At 47.3% G+C, this 15850-nt stretch overlaps 1 protein-coding gene across 3 annotated transcripts; it reads right to left on the bottom strand.

The window, feature by feature from the left end:
- Positions 1 to 2894: 2894 nt before the first annotated feature.
- ZBTB42 (zinc finger and BTB domain containing 42) lies at positions 2895 to 14001 on the bottom strand. 3 transcript variants are annotated; one of them, XM_079949986.1, is made up of 2 exons: positions 12597 to 14001; positions 2895 to 9176 (listed from the first exon to the last, which is right to left on the bottom strand). In XM_079949986.1, the coding sequence occupies exon 2, from the start codon at positions 9160 to 9162 to the stop codon at positions 7723 to 7725; it is 1440 nt and encodes a 479-aa protein (XP_079806112.1). In that variant the 5' UTR covers positions 9163 to 9176; positions 12597 to 14001; the 3' UTR covers positions 2895 to 7722. The 3 variants fall into 3 exon arrangements, with proteins under 3 accessions (XP_079806112.1, XP_079806111.1, XP_079806110.1); XM_079949985.1 differs by lacking the exon at positions 12597 to 14001 and adding an exon at positions 10940 to 11470; XM_079949984.1 differs by lacking the exon at positions 12597 to 14001 and adding an exon at positions 9855 to 10912.
- Between the last annotated feature and the right edge of the window lie 1849 nt (positions 14002 to 15850).

The following is a 15850-nucleotide window of genomic DNA, read 5'->3' as shown; positions in this document are numbered from 1 at the left end:
TCTGAATAGGACCCCAACAATAAGGTGTCAAAGCAGGAAATAAAAGCAAACGACTCCAAAGCATTTCCAGAGGAATCTTTTAAAATGTGGAACTGACATCACAGAGGGCCGTAGGAAAGGCTCCTTGTGGAGAGCATTTCACCAGTGACAAGACAGTTCTCCCTACTGCAAAATTTAAAAATTCCTCCCAGTAGCACCTTAGAGACCAACAAAGTTTGTTATTGGTATGAGCTTTCATGTGCATGCACACTTCTTCAGATACTTAGTAGGTCTCTAAGGTGCTACTGGAAGGATTTTTTTTATTTTGTTTCAACTACAGCAGACCAACACGGCGACCTACCTGTAACTCCCTACTGCAGAAAGTGTTGCCAGAGGGGCCTTAGAAGATTATCTCAAGTGCATGAACAGGTTCAACCGGAGAAAGGTAGCCCGCTTCCATGCTGGGTAGGGCTTTATAGGTCACTGCCAAATTAGGAGCCTCGCCCTTGTGTTTTGTTAATGGTAGCGTCTAACAAACTGTATCCAAAGGCCACTCAATGTGCAGCAGTACAAACAATATGGAACTTATTATAGCAGGGCATAACTCCAGCAGTTACACATCTTTGCAGCATAACCAGCTGTGGGTTTGGCATCGGGACACTCCTGTTTGTGTGTGCATGGGGTGTTACATGCAGGGACGCGGGTGGCGCTGGGATCTAAACCACTGAGCCTCTTGGGCTTGCCGATCGGAAGGCCGGCGGTTCGAATCTCCGCGATGGGGTGAGCTCCTGGTTGCTCTGTCCCAGCTCCTGCCAACCTCGCAGTTCGAAAGCATGTGCTCTGGTTTCCGTCACGGTGTCCTGTTGCGTCAGTAGTGGTTTAGTCATGCTGGCCGCATGACCTGGAAAGCTGTCTGTGGACGAACTCCGGCTCCATTGGCCTGAAAGCAAGATGGAGCACCGCAACCCCCGTTGCCTTTGGCTGGACTTAACCGTCCAGGGATCCTTTACCTTTTTTTCTTTTACTTGCTTTAAAACTGTAATTGATTTTATGAACTGTTTCTATTTTACAGTGATACCTCAGGTTACATACGCTTCAGGTTACATACGCTTCAGGTTACAGACTCCACTAACCCAGAAACAGTACCTCAGGTAAAGAACTTTGCTTCAGGATGAGAACAGAAATTGTGCTCCGGCGGCGCAGCAGCAGCGGGAGGCCCCTTTAGCTAAAGTGGTACCTCAGGTTAAGAACAGTTTCAGGTTAAGAACAGACCTCCGGAACGAATTAAGTACGTAACCAGAGGTACCACTGTACTTTGCATATTAATTTTATTATTGTGAAAACTTCTGGCCCTGAGGAAAGTAACCACAGTATTAAATCACTCGCTGAAGGTAACGAAACTGAAGCTATGTAACTTGTGGCTGGAATTTCGTTTGACAAAGGGGAGGAATTTAGGGCATCATTCTATTGAACCAGACAGGTAAACAAAAGGAAAGTCTGCCATGAGACACAAAAGCCCATTCGCCTTCAAATGGTTATTACAACCCCAGATGTGACCCAGGATGGATTTCATACCAACGGCACCACCAATGTGAATTTTTTTTAATGGAGGAATAAGGCAGGCTCAAAAGGTTCAAGGTTTGTTTTGTTTGCAGAAAGGAACAAGATAAAGGGCATCGCTTCACCCATCTCTTTAGCTGTACACATGCATCAAGAATGAGAGAGGGGGCAATTTTGCAATCACATGTATCATAAAGGCAACCATTCAGGGAGCTGCAGGTGGCTCTTACTTCTTAGAATCAGAGTTGGAAGGTACCATGAGGGTCATCTAGTTCAACCCCCTGCAGTGCAGGAATCTTTTGCCCAACATGGGACTCGAACCCACAACCTCAGGAACAAACCTAGCCTTGCCTCTGCATAATATGTGAAATGCTCCATCTTTACATATTGTTTGAGGGGAGGTTAAACACACAGATTAGCCTCTTTCAACCTTAGGGTCCCCAGATATTTGTTGGACTACAACTCCCATCATCCCTTGATAGGAGGATCAGTGGTCAGGGATGATGGGAGTTGTAGTCCGACAGTATCCGGGGACCCAAAGTTGAAATAGATCCTCAGTGGGGAAAGTAAGGGGGGGGGAAATAATGGTTAAATCCCAAGTGCCTTCCAACATAATTTCTTCTCCGCCATGAATTTTTAGAACAAGAAGAAAAGGATTTCTTTTGTAACTCTAACATGTTTTATTTAATAAAGACAGCAGTTCTAATCACGATTGTCACAGTTTCTTTTCCTTTTCTTAAAACAGCACATATCAACACACAATTGCAAAAAAAAACTTGAGAGAAAAACTCCACACGGAAACTAAACATGAAGGGAAAACTGTCAACGCCTTTTTTTGTATATATATGCGATTGTCGAACCTAAGCTAAACACAGCATAGACCTAACACTGGGAGTAGGATGGGGGAAATAGTTCACTATAAAACAGTGAAAGAACTTTTTTTATATAAAATATAGCTCATTCCAATAGCTTTTCTACATACTGTATACTATAAAAAACTCTCCCACAAAAAATTAGTGTCTTTAAATATACATATTTGACTCTGAACTGCATCAAAATTAAAAGCAATTAAAAATAACTGATTTATCTTTCTCTCTTTTCCTTCTTTCAAAACATTTTTTTTTCTTCACAGTATCGGTTTGGAGCATAAGACAAATCCAGTGTTTTGTTTAAGTAAAGCAGTTTATCGTGGTAAAATCCTGACTCAGGATGAAATCAAAACCGAGAATGGGATTTGAAAAGGACTTTCCAATTATGCTCTTTGCAAGGCAGAACAGCTGCTGCATAATAATGAAGACACCTCAATGTGCAAGGTTTTAGTACTTTCCTGTAGAGTAAGGAACCTTTTTTTCAAACAAACAAACAAACATGCTCAGAACTATTGCAACCTTAAAAAAAACCAACCCAAAGAACAAACAGAAGTAATCTCAAAAGTGCAAACTTCTTTTTTTAAAAAAACAAAACAAATAAAACACCAACCCAGAAAAGTTGGGAGAGAGAACAATAAAAAAAGACAATGCTTCAACAATTCATTTAAGGTGGGCACACCTGTCACCTTTATCCCCTCCCTGCTGCAGCCCAATGCATGCCCCTTGCTAAAAAGTTCAAGATTCCTAGACAACACTCAGATGCAAACTCATTTCAACCCTCTCATACACCAGCAGACTCCAATGGTGTCATATGGCACTTCTAAAAAAATTAAAATTAAAATCCTTCTACAAAAATACCAGGAGGAGGAAGAAGCAAACATGTACCCCAATCCAGAGACCTAGGCACATTCACTGCTGCTCTGTTCATTACAACAGGAGGTGGAGATCCACTTGGAAGAAGCATCTCACCTCGGCCGACAGGTGTTTAGGACTGCAACTAGTCCAAAATTTTTGCAGAGCAGCAGGCTGGCTACTACAGTTAACAAAGATTCCATGTGCACGCTGGAATTCTCACTGGGATGAGGAAATGAACAGCCCTACATTCTACGCACCGATTCACACGTTCTCGCTTCTTAAACATGTAAAGAAATAAAATTAAATTTACACAGAGATTTCAAGCCTGTTATTCTGAAAAAAAGAAGCTCAAAGTAAGCATTCCATTAAAAAAAATCTAATAAATACCGTATCAAGTATCATCAGGAGGAAGAAAAATATATTTATATAACTTAAAAGTTTAAAACAGAAAAGAAATAACTTAATTTTTGAAAGTTTTGTTCAGTGCTATTTCCAATCCAAGTTTTTTTTTTGGGGGGGGGGGAAGGGGGAACATGAAGTAAGACCACAGTACCATAGTCACATATCTCAGGCATGTACTGCTCTGACATGCCTCACATACGTTAGCAAGAATATTTGTACAGTAACAAATGAATTCCATTTAGACGTTTTATAAATAGAAGTAAAAATTCACATTATATGTGCGCTCGTAATTTAAGAGAGGAATAGGAAAGGAACTGCAACCTGTCAGTTTTTATCTGAAGAAAAGGGAGTTGCTTCCCTCACAATTCCACCACCACGCTACCTCAAATAGTGTTTCTATAATGATATTAATATTGCTCCTTCATAGCATAACTTCCTAAATACATTGGATAGGAACTAACAGGGAAGACATGTGTACAGGAGAAAGAAAACCACACGCTCAGAGCTATGCATCTGTTCTGGTAGTTGAAGAGACAAGTCTCTTTTTAAATCTCAGAGGGTTGTCTCTTCAGTAGTGAGAACTTTTGTGGCAAAAATCAAAGAAGGCTTTGGGTGAGCACCTCATCCCCTCCCGTGGCGTCGTCCCCTCTGGGCAGGGGTGGTGGTTTCTCAGTAATCAGAAATGCAGGACTATGTTGTCTCATTCTGCAGGATAACATAACATGCCCTTTAGGGCAAATTATTTCAGTGCTTCCATAATATTAAAGAAAACCCATGAAAATTCCAAATGAGATGGTTTTCACTTTAAGAGAATCCGAAAACATCCGTAAATTTGACTTGGCAATCCTTCTAAAGTCCCATTCACTAGATGCCAATGCCACAGAATTACATTCAAGTGCAATCTTTCTTCTTTCTTTTTTTCAAAGTTTCGCGTAGGCAAAAATATACATTGAATGGATTTAAGAAGGCATAGCCTGATATGTAATGACGTTACTAGAAAGACATTCTGGAATTAGGCAGAAATATGTTGAAGTAACACCCCAGATTTGTTCCAACTCTACAGCGTTTCAATCTCTCTTAACTAAAGGAAAAAGGAACCCGCACTCCCAAAACAATGTGACAAAGCTTTGCTTGTCTGGAGTGAACCATGTGAATGGCCAAGTGGAACTTGGCTAAATCTGACCCTACGGAGACAAATAGTTAATATCACCAGGAGCAAAACAAAAAGCAATGTAAGAAAAAACATTGGGGAGATTTAAAACTTTCAACATAGTGTAAATCCTTAATTGAGTGTAAGCCATTTCCAACTCTATGGAACAAGAACATACATCACACAAAAAGGCTTCTCCAGAACAAGGCAGAATCCTAGTAGTTTTGAAATGCTGAACGTTTCTTTTTCAAGAAACGGTCCTTCAAACTGCCTGCACTGTGCAAAAAAAAACAAACCACCCACCCTTAAATAGCATTCCCACCCCCCTTGAAAAAATGATAGTGATGGCACCTTCCCTTACTCCGACCCCCTGATTCAAACTTCCTCTGGGCCCCATTTGAGCCCACCCTTTCTCCCCACGCTTCCCCCCACCAGCTGTTCTGACCAGATGTGTTCTCTACAAGGGTCAAGCGAGGCCCGGTGAGTTCAAGGGCGCGGGGTGGAGGGATGAAAAGAAAACCAAGAAATAAAAAGCAGAGCTCTGTTTCCTGATCAGTGTCCTATTTCTGACTTGCAGATGCTCTTAAAGGAGCCAAGCCCCCATGCTAAAAGAAAGGGAGAAAGCAGAGAGAGAGAGAGAGAGAGAGAGAGAGAGGGAGAGAGAGAGAGGGGGGGGCACACAAGAACAAATATACATGCCTCTGTGCATTCAACAGGAGCATTTGCACGCATGCGAACAATTAAGTGTGCAGGGCAGTACATTCACCGGCTTAGCTTGCTGCTCAAAACTGGAAAAGGGGCAAGTGAACCACGAAAATAATAATAATAATAATTAAAAACAGAACGACCGGTTCTGTTCCTATGCCTTTAACCATAAGTCTGAAATGCATGGGCTAAACATTAGCAACTGCTAATTCATCCTTCGTGGCAGGAGTTAAATGGTACCAGCTAATAATGCACTCTTGGCTAAATTGACACACCTATGTTTCGGACCACCACTCCTGTCTGGGGCTGATGGATACTGCAGGCCTAAACATCTGGAGGGTGCCCAGTTGGCCAAGGATGTGCTAACAGCTGTAGGAGAAACTACAGGTGTATGAGGCAGCTACATGGGGAGGCATGGTTCACAGGTGGCACCCCCAACTTATGCCCCAAGGGAAGGCAGGTGCAACTGCAAGCAGAAATGGGTGGAAATTCAGGTATCCCTACCTACTTTCACAAGAAGATGCCACCATCACAGAATGGGGAAAGCTCAATAGCACCTTGGCTGTTCAGCTCCCCATCTTTCTCCCTTACACAAACCATGCCTGCTATTCACCAAGGAATGGAGAAGATGGAGTCTTTTGGTGGACTGGTGCCTCTGACCAATGGGCACCCAGGAAGGGGAACAACATCCTATTTCTCAAGGCCTGATCCAAGAGGGCATTTACTTGCAAGAAAGCAGCTTTTGTTAGAAGCAAAAACTGGAGAGCTCTTATTAATAGAGGGATGCGGTTTTTACTAAGGTGGCACGGTTAGGATGTCTGCACCTCACTAAGTATCTTCTCCCACGGCACATCAAAACTTCATGAATCGAGGCCTTTGCAGGCAGCCCCCAGCCAAACACCTGCCTGTTCCTTTTTCGTAGCACAAAAATGGCTTCTCTGCATGGAGGCAACGCAGTTCTGCACAAGGTGAGCGACAGGTAGGGTTAACAAGATGCAAAGGAGGAGAGGGTCTCCTTTAATAGTTGGGTAGAAGGGGGAATTTCAGAGGCATGCAACTATTAAAGGCACAAGAGCTCCAAATCCTTTCCCTCCAGACCACCTAGCCATAGGGCACACCCACTCCACGCTGGGGTCATTTGTGAACCAGGCCTGAGAGATGACGCCCCACAGGTTGAAATATTTCAGCACCATTCACTAGAATTGCAAACCTCCCCCCTAAAAAAAATGGAAGGGGGGAAAAGAGCAGCAAAGTGAGAGCTTAAGTTAGTAGGACCAGTTTCCAAATACAGAACACTTTTGCTGTAATAGTCAAGAGATATTGCAGGATGGCCCTACATTGATTTCCACTGTTGTTCTACTGTGTTTTTAGTACGTTGAGAGCCGCCCAGAGTGGCTTCTGCTACCCAGTTGGATAGGTGGCATGTAAGTAAGTAATAAAATTGTTGTTGTTGTTGTTGTTGTTATTCCAGAGCCAAGTTAGTCTAAGGATTCTAGATAGTCCCCATGAAGAACAAGCCTTTGTCCCAGCTATCACTTTCACACTGCCTGAAGTTCTATTAGTCTGGAGTATATTAAAACGGTTGAATCAAAAAAGTTACATCCAGAGTGGGAGAGAAACTCAGGCCAATGTGTTCCAAAACTGCCTACTTGATGCACCTGCAACAGAGAGATGAATGATAATTTTTTTTGGGGGGGGGGCGGAGAAGGCGGCTCCTATATAGGCAGCACACTCTGTCCTACCTAAACTGCCGTTTGGGATCAAAGTTCAGACCTCTCTCATTCTCTCTCCAATTCCTTTTAAACTTGCAGAGGGTGCAAGAGCGCACCCTCAAAACCAGCAGGGCAAAACATACCTGTAGCATCAGAACAACCCACTTGGCACAGACCAATTAGGCCAATCAACTGGATTAAATCAGCTTCTATCCAAAGGATTTTGGATTAAGCTATCTACAGATTAAGATTCATTTTACCTGCCACACACAGAAAAACAACAACAGAACGTTAAGTGTTGCCACCGCCGCCGGCCTAAGGAGGGCCAGGGTGGGAGGGGTAGAACCAATGTTGCCTCTCTCCCCCCCCCACCCCCCGGCAATGAAATGTAGACCTACATTATTCTCCACCCTCCTTCCCCGTATCATTTACCCAAAGCGAACCGGCATGAAGAGCAGACGGGTGTCTTTTGAAACGACAACAACTTCCCTCAAACCACCAGCGACTTTACAAGGCCACAATGAAATTTGCGGATGTGTCTGTACAAATCCCCGGACTGCGTGAAGCGTCTCTCGCACCACTTGCAGCCGTGCGGCTTCTCTCTCGTGTGCACCACTGCGTGGCGGCTGAGGTTATGGGAGTACTGGAAGCTCTTGCCGCACTGGCCACAGGTGTACGGCTTCTCCCCGGAGTGAGTCCTCTCGTGCCTCTTCAGCGTGTACATGCAGGAGAAGGTCTTGCCGCACAGAGTACAGGTGGGCACCGACCCGTCCGGAGAGAGCCTGGTCCGAGAGCCGTCCTTGTCTCGGAAGTGGGAGCTGAGGTGGAGCTGCAGGACGTGTGGGCTGGGGAAGACTTTGCTGCAGAGCGGGCAGATGCAAATGTGCCCGGTTGGCACCACGACCCCCGAGGACGAGACGTCGGAAGAGGCCATGTCGTCCTCACTCGCCTCCCGCTCCTGGTCGACGTCTTCCTCCGGGGTCACGGGAGCGTCCCCACTGCTGGCAACAAACATGGTCCCCAGCCCTAGGGCCAGGCTTTGGCCAGAATTTCCAAAGCCCTGGCTTTCTAGGCCCCTCTCCTCGCCGTCTTCCCCGTCCGACAGAGACTCTTCTTCGTCTTTGACAAAGGGCTCACTCCCCTGCCGCGGTGGCCCGTCAGCAGCCAGCTGCCCGAAGATGTAGGAAGGCTGGAAGCCACCTTGCCCTGCCACCGGCTTGAAAGACAGGTCTAAAGCACACTCGGCCTCCCTCAAAGCCAAGGGGTGGCGAGGAGGTCTTTGGGACACAGGTCCCGCCGAACTGCTGACGTTTGCCCTTGTTTTTTCAGCTGCCACGGTGTCCAATTCTGCCTCGCCTAACACAGAGCCGATGAGATCGGGAGACCAGCCTGGGTAACTGCTGCCCTTATCCTTTCCAGCAGAACGTTCGTATTCTGCAGCAATCATTTTGTATTTCTCTCCGGGGCTGAACTCGCTGTGCCCCAAGGGTACTCCATCATCCAGGACCCGGGAGTCCTTCTCCGAATGGGGCCCGCTGCTGCCGTTTGTCTTCTCGTCCACGCACAATTCCTTATCTTTCAGCTTGCCCTTGCAGACTTTCACAATGTCGTACATGTGTAGATAGCTGGCTGCGGCAAGCACATCCTCGACCGGGAGGCTGCTGAACTCCAGCTTGCCTTGGTACATGAATTCGAGGAGCAAGCCGAAGGCCGGGGCGGTGACGATGTCACTGTTCAGATGCACAATGTCCCTTTTGTCTAGCTGGTCCCTGTAGAAAAGATGGAAGTACATGCTGCAAGAGGCGAGGACCGCTCTGTGGGCTCGGAACTGAGCGTCTCCAACTAAAACAGTGCAGTCACACAGGAAGCCCTGGTGACGCTGCTGACTCAGACACTGCAGCAACTGCCGGCTATGGTCTGGAAACTCCATTCTTCCTTCATAACCTGTTCAAAAACAGGAAAAACTTGAATGCTACTATAAAAGCCACAGGCCTCCTGAAGCAGCTGTTAACAAACAAACAAGAGTGGCTGGAGGGGTGGGGGGTAAACTGGAGCCTTGGAGATAACAGTTCAACTGTTCATCGTCTATCATTTCTGTTTGAATTGCTTAAAAAGAGAGAGTGAGATGCCTCCCACACCAGAACACCTGCTTCAAAAACAGGAAAAACTTGACTCTTAAGTAAACCAAAGCTTCTAAAGGAAGTAACGCCCCCAACCTTTGTCTTAACAGCAATCAGCTTTAGAGGAAGGGAGAGAAGACTTTGCTTTTTTGTGCATTCCTGGAAATCTTAACTTTGGGACACCCCTCCGTAGCTATTTTATATATTAAAAGTGTGTATTGCGCGCGCACACACACACACACACACAGTTTTACAAAAACAAGTGCATTTTGCACCCTCCACCCCCCCCCCCCGCAAATACTACACATACTGTCTTTTTTAAAAAAACAACAACAAAAAGCCGATCTTCCCACTTTAAAAAAACAACAACACACACCAGCATTTCATATCTATCTATAGATTGCACTGGAAGTTATTAAAAGCAAAAGGCACCTACACACAACCCAAACAAACTGCAGTAAGACTCCTTTAAGTTGGTAGGTAGTTTCTTAAGACACCTTACCTTGAACAGCTGCTGAGCAGGGGGTTGAAGGGCTCATTTGGAGAAAGAAAATGCAGTCTCCTTTCTCTCTCCCCCCACGTCCCCCCAAAAAGAGTTATGGAAGAACTCAAGCTCGTTTGGGTTTCTGTTTTGTTTTTTCCCCTCCTTGCCTTTCCAAGTGGGTGATCACCCAAGGGATTGGGAAGATCAGGGGTTTTCTGCTAGCCAGTAACGGAAGAAAGCTTGTATGTGTGTGAAAAAAGAATGGGGGGGGGGAGAAGAGAGGAGCGAGGAGCGAATGGGAGGGAGTGCTCCGTTTGCTAATTACACCGCAAGCTGGAAAGTCAGCTGCTCTGACTTCACTGCGATGGAAATGCAACCTCCAGCTGTGCCCCTTTTAATGCCATATGTTACTTCAAATCTAACTACCAGCCAACCACAGCTTGCTGCCTTTTAAAGTTCCAACAACCGCCCCCCCCCAATTATAGCCATCTATTAAATCTCAAACTTAAACTGAGCGAGTCCTTCCCTCCTTCAAAATCCTGCCGCCGCCACTACCCTGCTCCTCCACCACCCCGGGAAAAGTTACTTAAATAACAAATCGTATTACTCGAAATGGAGGACATAACCGCTTGACCTTTGGAGAGGTGCGGGGCGCAGCAGCCCGAGGAGCTGAAAGTTCGGCACTTGCAGTTTGAAAACTTTTTCGGGGGGGGGTGGTCAAGGGGGGGGGCAAACCACACACACACACATATATATCTTAGATTCGGAATTCCTTCGGCTGCTCTCCCCATAGCCGCCGCCGCCAGACTTCTTTGCAACTTTTTAAAGCCAACCCGCTGAGCTCTCGGCCCCCTTTGTGCTCCGAAGCGCAGCCCCAAAGCGCAAAGATCCGCGTGCAATCCAAGCTGCCAGGAAGAGCTGGGCGGGGGCTGCTTAGCTTTGAAAAGGTGGAATGCGCGGAGGAAGGGGGGGCGAGAGAGAAATCTCGAGCCACCCACCAGCACCGCCGCAGGCTCCCCCCCCCCCGGCCTTTAAAAGCAATGGAGAACGTGCAGCAACCACAACACAACACACGAGCAGAGCAGAGCAAGCGTTTTACTCACCAGCCTGGCTGGGTGTTGCTCAGGGGTGCCGCTGGAGATCTGCATGTGCGCCGCTCTCTCCCTCTTGCTCTTCCCCACCCCGACAACTCCGCTCCCCAAACTCCGAGCCTCTCCCCCCAGATGTGTGTGTCTGCGCGCGCGCGCCTGTATGTGTGCGCGCGCCTCGCCTCCCCACCGTCCGGGTTGCTCCGCGCGCTGTTTCTTGTTGCTGGCAACCCAGCAGCGGTGCAGCGCTCCTGTGTGTGTTGCGAAGCAGGTTGTTAGCCAGAGCGCTCTCGCGATACTTTCCCTGCATATGGGGGAGTGTGTGTGTCTGTGTGCATGCTGGTGTGTGCATATGTCTCTCTCTTTTTCCCTTTAGCTCTGTGCGCTCTTTTTTTCTCTCTCTCTCTTCCCCCCAGTTCACACACAATAGCACTCTGGCGGCGGCGGCTGCAACGACTGACGCCTCCGCGCCCCGTGGACGCCGCTGTCTGCTGCTCGCAACCCGGAAAAAAATACATTAAAAAAAAAACCAACCCCCACCCAGCCACTCCACTCCCTCCCTCCCCCCGCCTTAGTCGCCAGACTGCCAGGGCTTCTGTTCTGGGCAGCGGCAACCGCAGCTGCTGTTGCGTCCTCAGCTGCTGCTTTGCATTTGTAAATCCTCCTCTCTCGCTCGCTCTCTTCTCCCCTCCCTTGTTTTTCCTTCCCTTTACCCTTTACCCCCCCCCCCGCGTCCCGATCCCAACTCTCCAGCTGCTGCAGCAGAGGCTTGGAGGAGGAAAGTGCTTGCTGTGTCCTTGCGGCTACGGCGCGTCCAGAAATCCAGCGGCGCTCTCTCTTAATGCAAACTCTCTGCTATAGCTTAGCAAAAATAAAAAAGGGGGGGGGGGAAGAGTTTGAAGAAAAGGAGGTGGGGAGGGTTGGAAAGAAAATACAGCGAGGAGTCCCTCGGCAATGTTTTGGAAAGAAAAAACACCGAAGAGGCCTCTTTAAGCATGCAAAAAAAGATTTTTTTTGCAGTATGCAAATTATTTGTTTTTGCAACACTGTCCGGACTTTAAAAAAAGTGGGGCGGGACTGGACTCGCAGAGACTTTGGAAGGAAAGCGGGCGTCGCTTGTTTGCAAGCGCGAATGAGGGGAAACAACTGCTAAGACGACTCTTACACGCTCCCGCGTTAGCAAGCAACCGCAAGAAAACGTGCGGCGAAGTAACACAGGCCGGCGATATGAATTTGAGCCTTGGGATTCTCCTTGGGCGCGTTGCTTTCCATCGGTTTTTCGCTTCTTGGGGAACCAGTTGCGGAGCCGTTGCGCGCGGGAGGCTGTGTTTTGTTTTGGCAAGGCGCTAGGTGCGCTTACTCGCGAGTCGGCTTCTCATGCAAGGGAGGTGCCTAATGGCTCCAGGGCTGTGATCCTGCAGGGCAATCTCCGGGAAGTCAATGTGGGGCTTGCCTCTGGGAAAAGATGCTCGAGGGGTCGCCTTGCCCAGAAATGCACTTTTCTGGTTTCAGTTGGTTTTTCTCCTTTTCAAGTGGTCACTAAACAAACGAGGATGGTCTTTGCCAACGAGTCCGGGGACGGACTTTGCTTGCTTGGACAAGTAAACTTTACCGAAATCAGGCATGCTGCAAAATTAAGGTTTTTTATGACTACAACCCTGTGTATACTTACCTGGAAACACGCCTCGTTGATCACGGTGGGAGCTGCTTGCTACGACTGCACTACGAGGTCCCAATTCTGTGCACACTTAGCTAAGCAAGCCCCGCCCCCATCCGACACAACGGGACTTACTTCCGAGTAAACATACATCGGGTCGCGCTGCAACGATGGGAGCTTATGTGAGGCGGGGACCCGATCCGATGCGTGTCTGCTTGGAAGTATTCCGGAATACATATATAAAAGCCTTGCGTAATGCCCGATCCGGCTTGCGTTGGTGAAAAGTTGCGTTAAGCTGCGACCTGGAACGCGCTTTCTTGGGAGTAAGTCCCACTGAAAATGGGCTTTACTTCCGAGTAGACAAACTGCGAAATCTAGCAAGAAAAGATAAACCAATTTACGGGCTTTAATGCTGGTTAATAGAGAGAAAGTTAATAAGAGGTTAGCTTTATGGTTCAATAATTTCCCACAAAAATAATTATTTGTAAATACTTCCAACAACTCGTCTGAATTTGAATCGCCCGTTCACTTGGTGGCATAGGTGCCAACTTCCTTGGTACCCGAACACTCACAAAATTCCCCATGAAGGCACCCACAAATTTGTGGGCACCCACAGATTTCGCTACATGGCACCCATGGCCACGGGACACCCAGTTGTGGAGCCAAGTTGGCACTCCTGTTGGGTGATTATTTTTTCAGGGGTTTGACTATTGTTTCCTAGGAAACGTGTGTGAAATCGCGGCTAGACTGCAATCCTTATGCGTACAGCACGATCCTAGGGACATTTACTCGGGAGTAAACCCCCACGAGACTCTCCCCACCCCAGAATAGTGAGGTTAGGTGTGCTTGCCGCTTCAATGCGGCACGATTTGCTTCTCAACGAAACACGCGTTGCGTCTTGCTGCGCCCGCTGCAATCCTAATGTTCACTTGCTCAAGAGTCATCGCCATTCACTTCATCGGGGCTTACTCTCGAATAAGCATTCTTCGGATCCCGCTGCAGAGTGTTAAAGTGTCACATACACACGCGCCCGCACGTTATGCAGCCGGATAGCGAGAGCTTTGCAAGGGTCTCTCCACCGGGTGCGCGCAGATCTGCGAGACGCAACAACTTTGCAACGTGCCAAGTTGGGCCACTTCCATTGTGTCCTCCCGCCGAGGAAACAGGAGCGAGACTACCAAGCAAGCGCCATTGGCCCGCCCAGCCCTGCTCGCATTTCCCCTCCTTCGTCTCCCTCGTGGATGTTCGTCAGGACCCAGGAGAGCCGTGCTTTTTTTGGCCCCGGCGAGGCTAAACTGTGCAGGCGCCTCGGCTGGGAACGAAGACGCGCCCCAGCCAGCCCTCAAATCTGTAACGGGCCACGTGGCTGGGACTAGGGCCAGCTCGCCTGCATGTGCGCCCGAGAATAAGCATGACGCAAGGATGAGCTCATCGCGGTGGGTTTCCTTTGCCTGCGTATTTTATGCATTTGCCGCATAATAAAGCTACTGTAGGTGCATTTGATCGTATGCCTGTAAGGCAGCTGGACAGATGCAAAAGCAGACCCCTTTTAAGAGTGTTTCTAAAACTGGAAATTCAACAGGTGTAGCTGGTGTGTTCTGTTTGGCTTGCAAAGAGGTTATATGGAACAGTCATCCTGATTGGCTTGCAAAGTGGTTAGATACCTCCCCATTAACCTGTTCATCCCACATTTTCTCCATCACTTTCCTAACTACAAAAAGTTAGGATTCCGCCCCCCCCCCCTCCAAAGTGGCTGTATTGTGCCAGGGCCACAGAGCACATTAATTGCACTGAATGTCTGGTATTCAATTGAATCCTGACAAAATTCTGACCGTTTGGAGGAAAACCACACTGCACCTTATGGTAAATGCTACACCTGGAGAAATGCAGGTTGAGTACCTTCCATGCAGACCCCCTGTAGACTACCGTACTTGTTGCATGAAGTTGGAAGCACAGTAAAAAAAATAGTATTTCACACATTCACTTATATGCATAATGAGGACTCAAAAAAACCCCAAATGAATGTGTGAATGAGTCCATCCTTTTCATAGGACTACAGTGGATCTGAAAGTCAAATTATCTTCAAAAAGGTCATGTCTGCACAAATTCCCTAGGCACCTGGCATTTATCAGCTGATAACTTCCTTGAATCAGAAAGTTGGGGGAACTCCTCCGTGTTTTGAAGCATCAAGTTTCAGCTAATCCTGCAGTGAAATTCCCAAGAGACCATAAAATTAGGGCAGCTCCAGTGAATGGGAGGGCTGAAATGAAAGATAAAGGCTGCTGTCTCTTTTGGTAAGGTTAGCATACAAAATAAAAGTCGGATGAACAGCCTTTACTTTTAGGGGTTTTTTAAAAAAAGAATGATTAAGTATTAAAAGGAGTGGGCCTTTTAAAACTCCACCTGTTGAGAGCTGGGCTTTTGGCTTATTTACCCTTCACCATAAGGGACGCGGGTGGCGCTGTGGGTTAAACCACAGAGCCTAGGACTTACCGATCAGAAGGTTGACGGTTCAAATCCCTTCGATGGGGTGAGCTCCCGTCGCTCGGTCCCTGCTCCTGCCAACCTAGCAGTTTGAAAGCACGTCAAAGTACAAGTAGATAAATAGGTACCGCTCCGGCGGGAAGGTAAACGGCGTTTCCGTGTGCTGCTCTGGTTCGCCAGAAGCGGCTTAGTCATGCTGGCCACATGAGCCGGAAGCTGTACGCCGGCTCCCTCAGCCAGTAAAACGAGATGAGCGCCGCAACCCCAGAGTTGGTCACGACTGGACCTAATGGTCAGGGGTCCCTTTACCTTTACCTTACCCTTCACCATGCAACTCGGATTAAGCAATCAACATTTTGCTGATTTAACACCAGGGAACGGCTCAAGTGAATAGCTAATGAAGTGCATAGATAACGTGAACAAACAGCAATAATGAACCAATAAGTGAATAATAAACATCTGTTTCTTAGAGCTGGGGAGAGGAGGGAAGCAAACACACAAGGCTGGGACTCCATCCAATTTGAGCTGAAAATCCATAAAGTTGCAAATTCAATTTTTTATAAAATTAAAATGCATTTCAGGATTGTTCTGGGAAGGTCTCTCTGGAGCTTCAGTTTACAGGTGAATATGGTAAAGGAAATGGGTCTGGGGCCATAAGTTAGTGTATAAAATATTTTATTCCTATTTTTTAGGAACGGAGATTCCTGCTAAACATCTGGAAGAATTTTCTGATGGCAAGAGCTGTTTGACAGTGGAACGGACTCCCTCTGAAGGTGGTGGACTCT

Source organism: Podarcis cretensis (genome assembly GCF_951804945.1).
Source record: "Podarcis cretensis genome assembly, chromosome: 1".
Lineage (NCBI taxonomy): Eukaryota > Metazoa > Chordata > Lepidosauria > Squamata > Lacertidae > Podarcis > Podarcis cretensis.
This window is presented reverse-complemented; position numbering and strand designations above follow the sequence as displayed.

Bases quoted from the DNA above. Each gene is read 5' to 3' on its own strand.
- ZBTB42 (XM_079949984.1), bottom strand. From the start codon at position 9,891: ATGAGCCCTTCAACCCCCTGCTCAGCAGCTGTTCAAG. The intron at 9,177-9,854 runs GTAAGGTGTCTT...GTTTTTGAACAG, and splicing joins CTGCTCAGCAGCTGTTCAAG to GTTATGAAGGAAGAATGGAG.